Source organism: Melampsora larici-populina (genome assembly GCF_000204055.1).
Source record: "Melampsora larici-populina 98AG31 unplaced genomic scaffold MELLAscaffold_51, whole genome shotgun sequence".
Taxonomy (NCBI): Eukaryota; Fungi; Basidiomycota; class Pucciniomycetes; order Pucciniales; family Melampsoraceae; genus Melampsora; species Melampsora laricis-populina.
The window spans coordinates 92,819-107,429 of NW_006768815.1; the positions used below are offsets into that span (position 1 = coordinate 92,819).

Here is a 14,611-nt window from a genome sequence, read left to right on the forward strand (position 1 = left end):
TCTTGAGCTAATACACCGACAACAAAACTTAGCAGTCAACAAACTAGAATCGAGGCGACAAGATCTCATCAACGACCTCGATCAGAAAGCACAAGAAAGGTCTGTGACGCAAGAAGAATCATACACAGAACGTAATTTCCGGCCGGGAGACAAAGTTCTCCGGCAATTCGAAGGACAACCGTCCAAACTCCATCCCAAATGGGACGGACCGTTTATCATACAAGACGCAGATACCCACGGTACATTCACCCTCATGACCTCCAATGGACACGTTTTGAAAGCTAAGGTCAATGGCTGCCGTTTGAAAAAATTTGAAGGATCTACCAACAAATTTTACTTCGCCTCTAGCAGACTTCACCAGCGAGATAAGGCCGCTGGAAAACAACACAATGGGTCATCTAATCATCTGCCTTCAAGCCTTTGAGACAGTTATGGGAAGGGCTTCAGATGAATTCCTGACCGACTTCTCAGACCCAATGGTCTCCCTAAGCGAGAAGGGAACCAAAGAACTCTCGCAAACAATCAAGGGGAAATACAAAGCGTAAACTGGAAAGTTTACGTTCTTATGGAGGGGATGGTGTGATTCCCTTATTTGGACTTTTCTCCTTGTTCTTATTATACGCGCTTTCTGCGCGTCATTGTGCTTTTCATGCTTTTCTATTCTCTCTTATTTTCTGTACTTCATCACTTGTAAACGGATCTTACTAGATCCGTCCCAAATCATGTACCGTTCTACAAATCCACTGACCAGAAGACCAAATCCAGCAGTACCGGATCCGGTCATATCTCTCCTCCACATAGCTTGTATCACGACAATCACCAATCATCCCATGTCTTACCACTATCTTGTCATTTCCTTATTTGTATCACCCCTAGAGATGCTCGCCTATATAAGGAGCTCTCATCTCCCAAGGAAATGCAACCGCAAGTCACTTCCTACTTATTTTTCGCCCTTGAAAGTGAGTAGAATCACAATTGGCTTGCTATCACTTGGGAGAGCTTTCAATAAAAAGCCATGACTTTTCATTTCAATAAAAAGCCATGACTTTTCATATCGCTTTGATCACTACAAAGCCTTTTGAATCCCAGGTTATTCAAGTTTGTCTATATAAACACTGGCTTGATGAAGTTGATTTCGCCCTCAAATCATAAACAAATTTTCTTTCTAAATCTTCACTCTTTTTGTTGGAAGGCTGTGAGCCAATATCAATAAATTGAATATCCTATTTGCTCTTTTATCAATCTTTTTGTTGGAAGGCTGTGAGCCAATATCAATAAATTGATTTTCTATTCACTCTTTTATCGATCTTTTTGTTGGAAGGCTGTGAGCCAATATCAATAAATTGAATATCCTATTTGCTCTTTTATCAATCTTTTTGTTGGAAGGCTGTGAGCCAATATCAATAAATTGATTTTCTATTCACTCTTTTATCGATCTTTTTGTTGGAAGGCTGTGAGCCAATATCAATAAATTGAATATCCTATTTGCTCTTTTATCGATCTTTTTGTTGGAAGGCTGTGAGCAACCTCAATGAACAGAATATTCTAAATTACGATTAACAATTATTCTTTCAATAGGCTAATATTATGATAATAAAACACAAGTTCATGAAGACTGATTCACTACATCAAATTCCAGGCCTAGTAAACCCTGTCGATGGCCCAGCAACTGGTACTTCAAGCTGTGTACCAAGTGAAGTCAGATTGATTTTTCTCTTTTTGCCCAAAGACTTGCCTTCCTGTCTTGCTAAAGCTCTCTCTTGTGTTTTTTTATCTCTGTTCTCCTTCTGTGTCTGCTTCTCTTTTACTGTATCTTCCAATTCTTGAGGCTGACCTTGATTGCTTTCATCCAATCTTCTGCACAGACATCTGAGAATGATAGCTGTCCCCATTCTCGATTGAGTTCTGCTGAATAGAAGCCTCCAGCGTTTAGGACAAACTGATTTGTTTCAATGTGGGAAACCGCATGATCCAGGGTTTTTGAAATCTGGTGTTCTATCATCACAGGTCGATTCTTCTGTACTGTACATCCACTTTGATAACAGTCATGTTGAATATTTAATACACCCTCAATATCCTATTTGGAAGATGTATATTTCATTTAGTTCTCAATCAATAAGAAGGATTATAAAGATAAAAACAATTAAAACTGCTTACGCCCGGATTGACCCATACAATATCCTGAGTTTGCTTTATCTTGCGCATACCATAGAATACGCTCACATCACCTGTCTTACATCTAATCAGCTCAATCTTACAATGTTCAGGGTCACATTTGCCAACTCCCCAGACCCTCCGTACCCTTCCAATTATCTTTCCTATTGGAGAAGGTGTAAATTTAGCCTACAAAGCCAGGTAACAATATGTATCAATTATAGAAACCATGCATTGCCTTCAAATCATATTAACTTATAGAAACAAAAACATTGTCTCTTGCTGCTTGGTCATTTGCCAAGGTCATTGACGTCAGGACCTTCCACGTTTCTGAACGATGGGCATTATAAATTACGCCTGGAATTAAACTTTTTGGGTTGGAAGGTTGTGTGTCATGAACTTCTGAAATTTAGATAAGTTTCAGTGTGTCATTGAGTCAGGATTCTGAGGGTGGACTTACTTCCAGTCTTCAATTGACCAGGTTGGTTCCATGACGAATTGTATCCCATTGCTTTCTGGAATAACTTGTTGGTCTTGAAAATATCCGTGACTTTCTTACTTGCTCTGACATAGGATTTCAAGATTTTGTCATACATTGGAGATCCAGAGGTTATACTTCGGGTAAGCCTATGATTATTGGATGAATTTGCTATGTCACGTCCAGGACTTCCGTGATTTGAGTGGATAGAAAGGTTCCTAGTGTTGCCATTATACCCTTTGAAGTTTTCGGTGGCAAAGAGGCATGGTGGACCAAAACGATAGATAGAATCGCATAAGTGAACCAACATGTGGAACTTGGGTTTATTGCACCATTGAGCAGAAAGTTGCAAAATTGCTTTGAGGAACATCTCTATATGGCATTTTAAATCCAACTTTTCTACGTCGGTGATTTCTGTCTGGAAGATGTAAGGTGCTAGATGAGTGAGAGTCAACCATGCTTCACTTTCTTCAGGTGACATTTCACACTGAAAGAAGATGAATGGTGCTGCTTGTAGAACCACACGAAAATCCTTGCCAGTTAGACTAAGAAGATGATTAATCATTGTTTTGGGTTGAATCAGTGGTACATTCAACCCTGAAGTGTTGAAAGATCTCCAACGGCCCCATATTTCATTCTTTTCTTTTGCTGAACAACGTTGCATTCTATTTTGTAAGAGGTATTTTGCCACACCTAACAGGATGACATGCAATATTTCCACAGCAGTATCGCGATGTCTGTCAAATCCTGAAGAGCACAAGTCAGTTTAAGTTGTTTCCAGTACCATATTCAAATTGTTTCCTACCTTTTAACCGAATAAAAGGATTGAATATGCGGTCTTGAAATCTTTCATTAAGTTCCTTGCAAAGCTTTGCAACATATTCTTTTGTAATAGTTGGATCTTGGTGTAAGTCTTGAACTTTCTTGACAAAGAACATATTTAAATGGTCTCAAATTCCCAGTGCGGCTGATTTGCTCTCAAAAGCACCAATGGTACCGGGGCGCTGGGCTAAGTCCCAAAGATTGTGTGTACCGCTTTTGGTTTCCGACCAGCTTCGTAATGGTAAAGATAACTATCATGGTAATGGAATCAATTGCGTGTCAGAGGTGTTTATATACACACAAATTATCAGAATAGAAAAAATCACCTTGGTTCCATCTTCACCAACCCCAACAAAATTACTCGCATACTTTGTTGATTTTTTGTCCATCAGTGTTGCAACCTTAAGGTCACATATACGGCAGGGAGTGAGAGACACCGTTGGATTCATGGTGTTTGTGACTTCTGTGTGCATAGGTGAATCACCCAAATGACATAGCACAAAGGGTACTACCAATACCTCATCTTCTGCAACGTGATCATACACTATGAATCCATCTGAACTGAGTTTGCTAAAAAGTTAAACATTTCAGACTAGATCCTCACATTATCAAATTAAGAGAGATGAATCACTTGATATCGTCAATCACAGGATCTGCTAGCTCCAAAGCACCTGCCGTGTTTGAGGTTGTCAAGAAATGACAGTTATACTCTTGATTAGACAATTTGGGAGGTAATCCGGCCAATGTGAAGTAGAAAGCTATGTGTTTGTTCCACTTTTTTGAGATATTCCCTGAGAGATCGTCACAATACAACACCAGAGGTATGTGGCGGATAATCTTACCCCCCAATTTCTTCCTCCATGGATTTTGTACAGGGACTGTGACAAAGTTTCCGCCAACATCCTCTAAGATACAGGATAAGTTTGACAATGATTGGTAAATATAGTGGTCTGAACAGCTTACCATACATGTGATCACCACAATTATCCTTCAGCAACTGATCCTTGCGTACTTCAATTTTTTCAAAAACCTTTGAAAAGTACTTGACATTCATTGAATCTAAAGACTTGGAATTAAAGTTGGAAGTTGATTGAAACTGCACACGGATTTGTGGACCATCACTGGGCTCTGCACTGTGATAAATTAAACGTGCAGGGGTGCACTTTGCAAATATCTGATTATCCTGTTGATAAAAGAATACAGGGATTACAAGCTGTCCAGAAACGAGTTCCACTGGTTCAAATACATAAAAATGTCCTCTTGGTGCATTGACCATCTGTACGCGCAAGTCTTTATCCAGTTCCTCCCGCCACTTTCTACTTTGTGATAGATGATTCACTTTGTCTGTTGGACCAGGTAGTTCGGGAATTGATTGAAGATGCTCCATGACATAAGGATTTGCGACTTCCTAATGAATTCACATGTGAGTAATTTGCAAGATAACATGTTTATATCAAAAGTGAGGTGATAATTACTTGTGTTAATATCTGCTTCACTTGAAGTCCAAATCACGGTTTTTCCAACGCACTCAGACTTTCAGAGACATCAAAACCGTAGTGTTTCTTGAGTTTTGAACAGCAATTCTGAAGACTTTTGTAACCAGGAATCTTTACGTCCAAAAGACCAATAAAGGACCTCACTTTCTCAAATTGATCGACCAACATTGTGCTCCTGCCTGAGCCTAGTATCATTAAACCAACAAGTTGCTTGAAAATCAAAAGTAAAGATAAAATTCGAAAAGAATCAACATAAAGATGCTGCAGGCCTAGCTGAGACACCTTGTCTCAACTATACAAGGCTACATTGACACACCTCCAAGCTTGAGAAGGGAGCCCAGGATGAAGAATCTGTATTGACGGGCCTTTTATTGGGACCAGATGAAATGTCTGAACATGATTCGCTGTTTGGAACCTCAGAAGACTCATCTTCATACATTTGATGATTCATTGAATGGTCATCTTCACTGTCATCTGTGATTTCATCACCAGGAAGAGCAAAAAGATGGGAATAATCGCAAGTCCACAGATCAATAATTGCCCGCCGTCAATATTCCTCAATGTCGGTGCCCGAATCTGAGTCTCTATCAGCAGTAGCCATGGTTGTATCAATTAGGATACTATGATCATCAGATGCCTTGGTCGGTGAATCAGAGCTGTGTGTTGTCTCATCATCTTCAGACAATGTTGAGGTTACAGCTGTGATGTGATTTGCTGTCCACTTTTCAACATTTTTTGGATGTTTTTCACCTTTGCAGTGTCGAGGAATTGATTCAAACTTCATGGTCCTGTTTCCTTTACAGGCCAGGCATTTATAGACAACATCATCTTGTCCCTGAAAATTTCTTCAAAGCCTTGATAATTGATTTGTAAAAGTCAAATTGATGTTAGCCTCCATGCATCCATGAATGTAACCTGAGTAAGTTGAACCATTTACATTCTGGTACACCCTGAGGTCTTGATGCAGCCATAGCCAACTCACGGTAATCAAAGATATCTTGCTGGAGATGTTAAAAAGAAGTAATTGAAACTATTGATAATCTTTAGTCAAAGGGTACAACGTCTTTTGGTAAAGGTTAAATGAGTGTTGAATGACTTTTCAACCGTTGAGCTATTGATTTCACTCCACTTTGGAACTGCTTTTCATCCGCTGATGAATGAACCAGCGGGAACGTTGAACAACACCACGGTTTTGCAATGCTTTGATTGAAATACAGTTGATCAACCAGAAGGACAGCGTTGATTAACCATATCTCAATCAAACCATTGTAAAACCGGGGCCCGGGTAGTGGGCACACCGAGTATGAACCGGATCTCACCCGTACAATTTTGAACTCCTCACCGCCGGTTGCTCAACAAAAAGTGACCTGGTGGTGTACAAAATTCTGTAAGCTCTACCAAACGCGCACTAAGCCTTGACTGTATAAGCCATTATCCTCAGTCGTCTGATTCAATATTGTTTGGAAACGATTCAATTGCGAGTGAATCTGTAGATAGCACTGTGACCTTGACGTCAAGGACACATTCAACAGGCACTGTGCTAACATTGTTTACTAGCCCCCAGCTAGAGTCGATTGTAACACAACAGTTATCACCAAGCCTTATAAGTGATAAGCTTGGTTCCCATCAATACCTTTCAACTTTTGCTCTCAAGAGTCTTGTCTTATTGTAAGTCTCAGCTGACACTGATTCTCTCTAATCCCACTCCATTGTCATAATATTGTCAATTGTCCCATTACCACTTGACTGTATCCCTGTGACATCAATAGTGCCATACTATTCAGATAAAAGCAGTAATCTTGCAGCCTGAAAACCTTTGGAAAATGTGATTTGGTGTCAACTTTGTTATTGGTTTAGGGTTTAGGCCATAACTCTTCTGACATCTGCTGAGAAAATCCCTTTCATGCGCAGCTCTGACGTCCAAGACAAATTTACGCGTTGAAAACATAGAGCCTTTTGCTCTGTCTGAGTTTTGAAACATCAGGGAAATTCCACGTGGTTCCTGGACTCAAAGGGCCGTGTAATACAGCACACTACTTTGATAATAAACAAAGCAATATTGCACAGGATAGACCATTTTAGTGACGCTAAGTGCAGATACAGAGCCCATAAAAACAAATTCTTCTCAATTCCTCAGATGCATCGAGGATTTGACTTTCTCACGCAGTAGACGTTCTTTGGTATTTTGGCTCACGATGTCTGTGCGGGACTGCGAGTGAAAGTTTGAAATCAGCAGGATTGAAAACAAATAAGAAAGATAAGAGTCGAGTCAAGAAGAAGCACTAGCTTTAGGTGGGTCGCCATCGCTATTGGCATCGACAACTTCAGCGGGGTGTACATCTAAGCGCTTTGAAAGTTCATCGTGGTCGTGAACGGCGCGTTTCGAAGCTATGCCTTTGATTGAGATTCCCACCCCTTCAGAGTGGGGTGAGTGGAGTATCTGGGGTCGATCACGGTCCCTTTGGTTATGATCACGTCCGCAGGCTTCATACGGCGGACTCCTATGCTTAGTGTGATGATAATCATGTTCTAATGAAGAACCAGAGTGCTTCCGACGATGAGCTGAAGAAAGACTATCTTTCGAGTGTATAGAATGAGCAGACTTCTCGCTTCTTGGAGGTCGCGCTGGGGACGCGCGACGCTTGAGTGTTGGGGATATTGAATTCTGGTGGCGATTCGATCTAGCAGGTGATCTCTGTCGCTGTGGCGAGCGGGAGTAAGAAGTGCGCCGTCGGCGATGAGATGAGGAAACATCTCGATCATATCGACTATGGATTGGTGAATGGGATCTTGATCGGGAGCGCTGACGGCGAGGATAGCGCAATCTGTCTCGACGGGGTGAGTGCTCTCGGCGAGGTGATGGAGAGCGTTCTCTACGGCGAGGGGAGTACAAGCGATCAGGCGAACGAGACCTAGTCCGGTGCCTGTTGACTGTATTGTTATCTCGACTACCACCTGCACGGCTTGCCCAACCTGAATCACGATCACGCGGTGGTACAAAGCTCGAATTGCGATTGTAGTTTCCGTTACCGGAGTGTCTCGTCCCTCCACGCGCTGGTCCTTGTTCAGTTTGATATCGAGGTCGACCTGAGGTATTGTTGTTGGAGCCAGGAAACCCTCTCTCCCTTTGCCTGATGTCCGCTATCTTACGTTCCTTTGCAGCTTCAAGCTCTTGTCGTTGCTTTACCGCTGCTTGGGCCTCCATGTCTGCCTGCTCACGTTGACGTAGTTCTGCCTTCTTCTGTTCAATGAATATGGCGGGGACTTTGAGAGGCGAGTCTTGCGCAGATAACAAAAGGACCCAAAGCTCAGACATGAAAGGGCCCGTTTTGGATTCGAGGAAACCGGTGAGATTGATCTGCATCTTTTTAGGGTCCACAATCTAAATTGATAAAGTCAAAGGCTAAGATTGTTATCTGGCCTCATCACAAGTAAAATTGATGAAAAGCTGGACAGGGGGCTTACTGGATTCGCTGGATCCTCCAAAAGACCGTTGACATATTCTACCACGACTTCGTCCTCGAAGCCAAGAAGGTCCATCACTTTTTGCGCAATCCATGGCCTCATCACCGTCATCTCGACTTTGCGCATATCAACCTAGATCGAGGCCGGGTTTAGGATCAGAGATATGCAGTTCTAAAATTGTAGAGATAAACACTCTGAGCAAGACTGCACAAATGAGCATCATTTGTATCTGCCATACCTTCTTATCGAGTTCCTTAGGAAAATTGATGGATTTGAGCAGCGACTTTTCTTTGTCTTTGAAGCGAGTATCCTGGAGAAAATAAATCGTGCTCTTCAGCGGAGCCGCGGAAACTAGTATTATTCGAGCATGAACCTACCTGCTCGCTCGAAGTACCTTTGAAGAACCCTGGGAAACGAGATGCATCAGTGACCAGTGAAAAGAGTTACGAGGAATGAACATGATCGACAAACTACTGACCTGCGTCACCCATGACGAGTGAGGCTGAAGTCAACGATAAAAGTCGATAAGTTGAAACGATGGTCAAGGATCAAAACGCAGCTAGGAGCAGATAAAGAAGGTTATGTATACAAAGTTCCTTTTCACTATCGTGATCGGGAATCTACATATACACCACAAGGACACGCGGATGTCCCAGGGACGACCGGTTTTCGTCGCAGGGGGACGGACATCCTGACGAGACCGATCCGGAGTTACTGGACCCGCCAACATAACGTGGTACCCGTTTACTTACCCAAAGATAGGTATCCGATCCGCGCCCGATAGCCTGGTGTATTGTACGGGGTGCACCCGCAACACGGGGGTGAGAAGGGCTGAGCCTGTGACAGCACGTGAGGAGAACTTATCTGAAGGTTTATATGTTTAGAAACACACATAAGACTCCATTCCAAGATGATATATCAAGGGATATGTGTTGATAGGTCTGGCAAAGACAGATCATCAAACAGAGAAAGTAGAATATAGTGGGAACCATCAAGAGCCACTTAATCGGATAATTTTTCAAAAAAGATTGCCAAAGTCACAAATATCACTCAATTCAAAAATCAAGATATTTTTGGGGTCCTCTTGTTCAGGGCTATTCAAAAATATCCTCAGAAGACCAATTTTCGAAGTTCTTTTTTTTTTTATTCCTGACGGTCAAGGGTGTACCAGAGGAAAATCAGATGTTTGTTGTATGTAATTACAAACTACCCGGTCCGTGGCTTCTTGTGTCTTGATGGTTCCCACTATACCTCTTAAACCCAAAATGTTTCAAGACATGTGCACTGTTTTCTGTTATATAAGGGTTGAGCAATTTCATTGTCTTCCAAATAACTAAAAGGAAGATATATATGTACATATAAGTCTAAGATCAACAACTGATATGTGGTGATAAGATTGAAAGCTAGGATTCAAAGAGCAAATTACTTACCTTTATAGTATCCTGAAAATATTTTGTCCATGGTTGTGAGTGAAAAGTTGTGACTTGTTGATTGAACAAGAAGCACGGAAAAATTCCACATGGATGTGGAAAGTGTGGAATTTGTACTGAGCTATACAGTCATCTCTTGAAGAGCACCATCCAGATTGGGAAGTGGGCTGGTTTCCGCACCGCCAACATAGATGCCTCAGATTGAAAAATCCAAGGCATCATTGGATGGAAACCCTTGGACAGATCTTGTATGAGGATTTGATCCAAGGTATTTTTTGGCGCTAAAGGATACCTCGGATCAAAACCTCGGAAAGATTCAGAGCCTGATATTACGCACGTAATAATAAGTAAAATGATAGGAAACAATGGGTAGCAAAGCCTATTCCTATCAAGTTTGTTAAAATCAAAATGTTCATTTCAATTCTTGATCAATGTTATTAAAAACATTCATTTCAATTCTTGATGCCCATGATGCAAACATCACTTCATTACTCCCCATTCAAGATATGGTGAAGTTCTTCTGTGTTGCCGCCAATGTGGTAGAGTGTTTAGAAAACTTGCTCATGCTCACTACATCCCAAAGGTCTATACAATACCTTGCTGCGAGTCTTCCAGTGTCCATCAATTGGTATTTGGAGGTCTATGGGAGGCTGCTTTCAAAATATCAAAAGATTGTTACATCATTGCTCAACACCAGGTCAATTTTCATGGTATAATGACTGAACTCAGTGATGGTTGCCTACCCATCCACGTTGTTGATCAATTGCTATTTACACCAGTTGAACACTGCCCAAAGTGCTTGAGGACTATGCAGCCAAGATTGCTGTTTGGATACCTATATGATATTGATGGATGTCATACCATTGAACAATTTCATCTTGAAAGGTTGGCCAGTAGGTGTTTGATACAATCAGAGACCAGCTGGTAATTTGTGCTGCAATGTTGTTGGTTCATCAAGAAGCACTTTATCTTGATTTTTTCACTGGATGATACGTGTGGTTGGAACGAACTGCATTGGCCATAGCTTAAAAAATCCATTCTGCTGTTGGATGCTGAAACAAATGTGCTCACTTTGGTCTACCCTGTATGTATGCAATATTTTCCGTGGTTTCCGTGGTTTCTGCACTTTCTGCACTTTCTGCACTTTCTGCCCTGCCATAAGGAGGCTCCCATGCTCTCAGCCTCACCACTGGAGCGTGTAAGATCCCAAATATAGGCTGTACACATGTCTTGTGGGCAAATATTTGAGCCACCGGACCATGGAAGCAGCCTGTATGGGTTACACAAAGTCCAAATTGTTGTAGAGTGTTGTGTTTACACAACTGTGCCACAACAGGTCACATGCTAGCTGTACAGTGTGTAGTAGATTTAGTATCTCCGCCTTGGCTTTGGATTCCACATTATCACTATTGTTGAAGCTGAAGTCTTGGGTGTGAGCTTACCAGCCAATCTATCTGTTATACAAATCTTGACCGGGAGAGTGCAAATTTGGAAAGTGTAACAAAAGCCAAATATCACCAAAATCTGAAATATTGTCCCACCTTCCCTGACGTTTTGGACCAGACAAACAATCCTATGCTTGGATCAAAGGCATACAGTCTAACCCTTGCAATTACATAATTTGGGTGGAAGACTTTTGCTATGCATTTTGACAGGCTATCAAATTCTGTTGTCTAATTTAGCAGTAAAAAGCCTCAAGATTTAGGATTTATTCTATGCATTATCACGGGTTATGAAGTTGTGTGGGTATGTGTTTGTGTGGGTTACAGTGTGTAAAGGCTAATCTCAACCACAGGTCCTCCTGCAAAATAAATTCAAATTTCAAACTCAATGTTATAGATATTGGCTTAACCTTTCACACCTTTTTAGGATAGTTCTGGAATCATGGGACTGGCTAGATTCTGATACTATGGTCCATAGGAACCAGGGACCCCCCCCAAAAAAAAATTCACCAGCCTAACAATTGGGACCCATACCTAAGCCACCTAATTAAGCCCTTAGGTACCTAGCTTATGTGCGTAAGTACCTAGCTTATGTACTTGAGTTCCTGGCTTACGTCTTAAGAGGCTATATTATGTCCTGTGGCTCCTAGCTTAAGTCTTCACGGTCTTAGCTTAAGTTCTTACAATTGTACCTTTCAGCTCCTCTGAGCAATTAGGGAGCAGAGCATCTCTTTAAGAAATCTCACAAGATCAGTTAGCAAAAGTCACTCACAGTCTGTAGACAAGAAGTATGAAAAGCAGTCACCGAGTGCAAGCAATTTCAAAATCATTTGTGTAGGGTGTCTGGGATGATTGATGGGTTATCTGATGGTGAGCAGATTGATAATTGTAATGATTAGGTCTATGAAAAGATGAGTCTTTGCAAAGAGCATGACACTGTAAAGACCGTGACATTGCAAAGATCAATCTGAGGTGAAGAGTGAGTTAAGGTACAAATTGCTTTGATGTAAAGATCAAGTTAAGGCAAAGATCAAGATGATGTCAAGATCAAGACAATGTAAAGATTGAGTTGTTTGTTTCAAAGTGTAACCATATTGAAAGGATGACAAGACCATGAAAATGATATTACAAAAGGCAAAAGTTGAAAAGTCAAATAGAGCAATAAAATACCAAATACCACGCGAATCAACAGATCAGGATGATAAGGGGAAAGGATTGAGTGAAGAAATGATGTTTTGAGGGTGTGTATTGCCTCTGTAGCACGTTCCTCATGGCTGAAAAGTCTGGATTTTCCTTTGACCAACAATTAGGCCCCGGGCCGGTGGGTAAAGCTGTAGTTGAGATTAGCCTTTATGCACTGTAGATGCTTGCTGATGCAAATAGGCCTGTTTAGACTCCAATAAATGTATCACTTGCGACAGCTGGCTGAATTCCTGTCGGATAATGGCTCTATCAAAATTTCTGAACAGGATCTGAACCTACCAAATGACTGGAAACCAAACACTCTACGTAGCTAAAATACCGCCATCAAGAATTTTTTGTGATACCTGGAAAGCAAAAGCATCTATGATTTTGTCCTACCCGCAAGCCCCAAGGATTTTTACAGCTTCTGTTTCTGGGCAGGCCTGACTGAGCTAGGTTCAAATGGAAATGATGTTGATGTGAGCACCTTGAAGAAGTACTTGTTTGGTTTTCAACCATGGCACCTTTTTCATCACATACCTTACCCTCATGTTGTGAAGGATTGGGTAGCGGTGATGCTGAGGTCTTTGGCGCAAGCAGGTGCCCTGTAAGTTTAACCATCCAAACCTCCTAAGCTGGCTTTCATGCTCAAAGACCTAATTGCTCTATTTCAAGATCTGAACAAAGATCACCCTAAAGATTCAGCCATCCTAGATTGCACTGTCTGCGCCTCCTGGGGATTAGCTCGTTTAGCTGAACTCACCTACAATGTATCCTGCGGCAACACAGCCTGGATTAACTCAGTCTGGTGCAGTGATGTTGTTTGTACAATGGGGGAATCTAATTCCTTGACACTGCAGGTTTGTGGCACAAAAACTTGCGGCTTCGCCATGTCTTACTCGGCTTCGGATGTTGTGTCTCTCCTTGAATTTGGAAAGCCATCCGTCCGAATAGTTCATCTCCACATTCATTAGCTTGCCAAACTCCTTGGCCTTTGCTTGTATGATATCACCGGTGACAATCATGTCGCGTGCATTTGCTTTGATGATCCAATGGAAGAGTGCTTGTTCAAGTTCAGGGAATTTTTCTGGGCGCTGTCTTTTGACCGATGCACCATTTGCTTCAACGACTTCAGCTAAGGATTTTGAATCCTTGATCCAACGGCTTAATGATGATTGAGTTATGTTAAAGTGAGCGGCAGTCTGAGCTTGAGTCTTGGCATTCTTGAAATGCCAGGCGAGGATCTCGATTTTTTCACCGATATCTTTGACGGAACGGCGGGCAATCACAGCTTTTGACGAGTTGGTTGTGTCTTTCTCGGCATTTGACGAGTTGGTTGTGTCTTTCTCGGCAATTTTGTTCTTTTTGACCGTTGGACCAGCATCCTTATCGTCATCCAAAAATGGATGTTTCTTTCACGCGGCGTGATAATCTAACACTGTGGCCACATTGGAAGTGTTTTTATTGGCAACTTTGGATCAAGGAAGCATTAGTAAAATTGTATCATGACCAGTGGATTTAAGGCTTACCCTTTTTTGATGGCTTATGTCCCGTGTTCCCAGGTCCCGAAGCTCGATTAGCAGCAGGAAGTGCAGCCCCAGCCGCTAAGTGATGAAGAGAGATATTTATATTCAAAATCAGGATAAACAACCCGTCACGAGTCCCATGAAGATACAACAGCCAGTCATACCTTTCAACTTGTCCTTCATACCTTCAAGCTTGAGAAGAACAAGAGAATCAACATTTGATGTCCAGTTGGGATGCTTTTGTGCGGTGTCTATATAATCCAAGACACACTGAATCCCATGTATTCCGCTGAGTAAGTATGTTGATCCACAATCGACCCCATAGACATTGTCTAGGTTGGTGTTGATAGTAATTGTAATGGTGTCCTCGTCTATGCTGGGATCAACAGGAGGATTGCTGAACATGTTGTACAGCCTGTCATCAGTGGTGGCTTTCCTGATTGAAGGGCAGTTTTGAGACAATAACAAAACTTCTTTCATAAGAGCAGTAACTTTTGGTGAGGACATCGTGGTTTAGGTGAGTTTGTATTTCAAGGGAGAGGGAGGGAATGCTCATTGCTATCAAAGCGTACATGCAGAGGTTTTGGACCCTGTGACTTTAGGGAAGAATAGACTT

At 41.8% G+C, this 14,611-nt stretch overlaps 2 protein-coding genes across 2 annotated transcripts; one reads left to right on the forward strand and one right to left on the reverse strand.

Annotated features, from left to right (window-relative positions):
- Positions 1–6,990: 6,990 nt before the first annotated feature.
- On the reverse strand, positions 6,991–8,958 carry MELLADRAFT_79059 (uncharacterized protein; the record flags this gene model as incomplete). The annotated part of the gene is made up of 5 exons (XM_007415536.1): positions 6,991–8,332; positions 8,416–8,547; positions 8,654–8,725; positions 8,793–8,821; positions 8,894–8,958. 5 exons carry the CDS (start codon positions 8,904–8,906, stop codon positions 7,220–7,222), a joined length of 1,359 nt encoding a protein of 452 aa, XP_007415598.1.
- Positions 8,959–10,276: 1,318 nt separating this feature from the next.
- MELLADRAFT_92624 (uncharacterized protein) lies at positions 10,277–10,773 on the forward strand (the record flags this gene model as incomplete). The annotated part of the gene is made up of 2 exons (XM_007415415.1): positions 10,277–10,384; positions 10,453–10,773. 2 exons carry the CDS (start codon positions 10,277–10,279, stop codon positions 10,771–10,773), a joined length of 429 nt encoding a protein of 142 aa, XP_007415477.1.
- Positions 10,774–14,611: the final 3,838 nt, after the last annotated feature.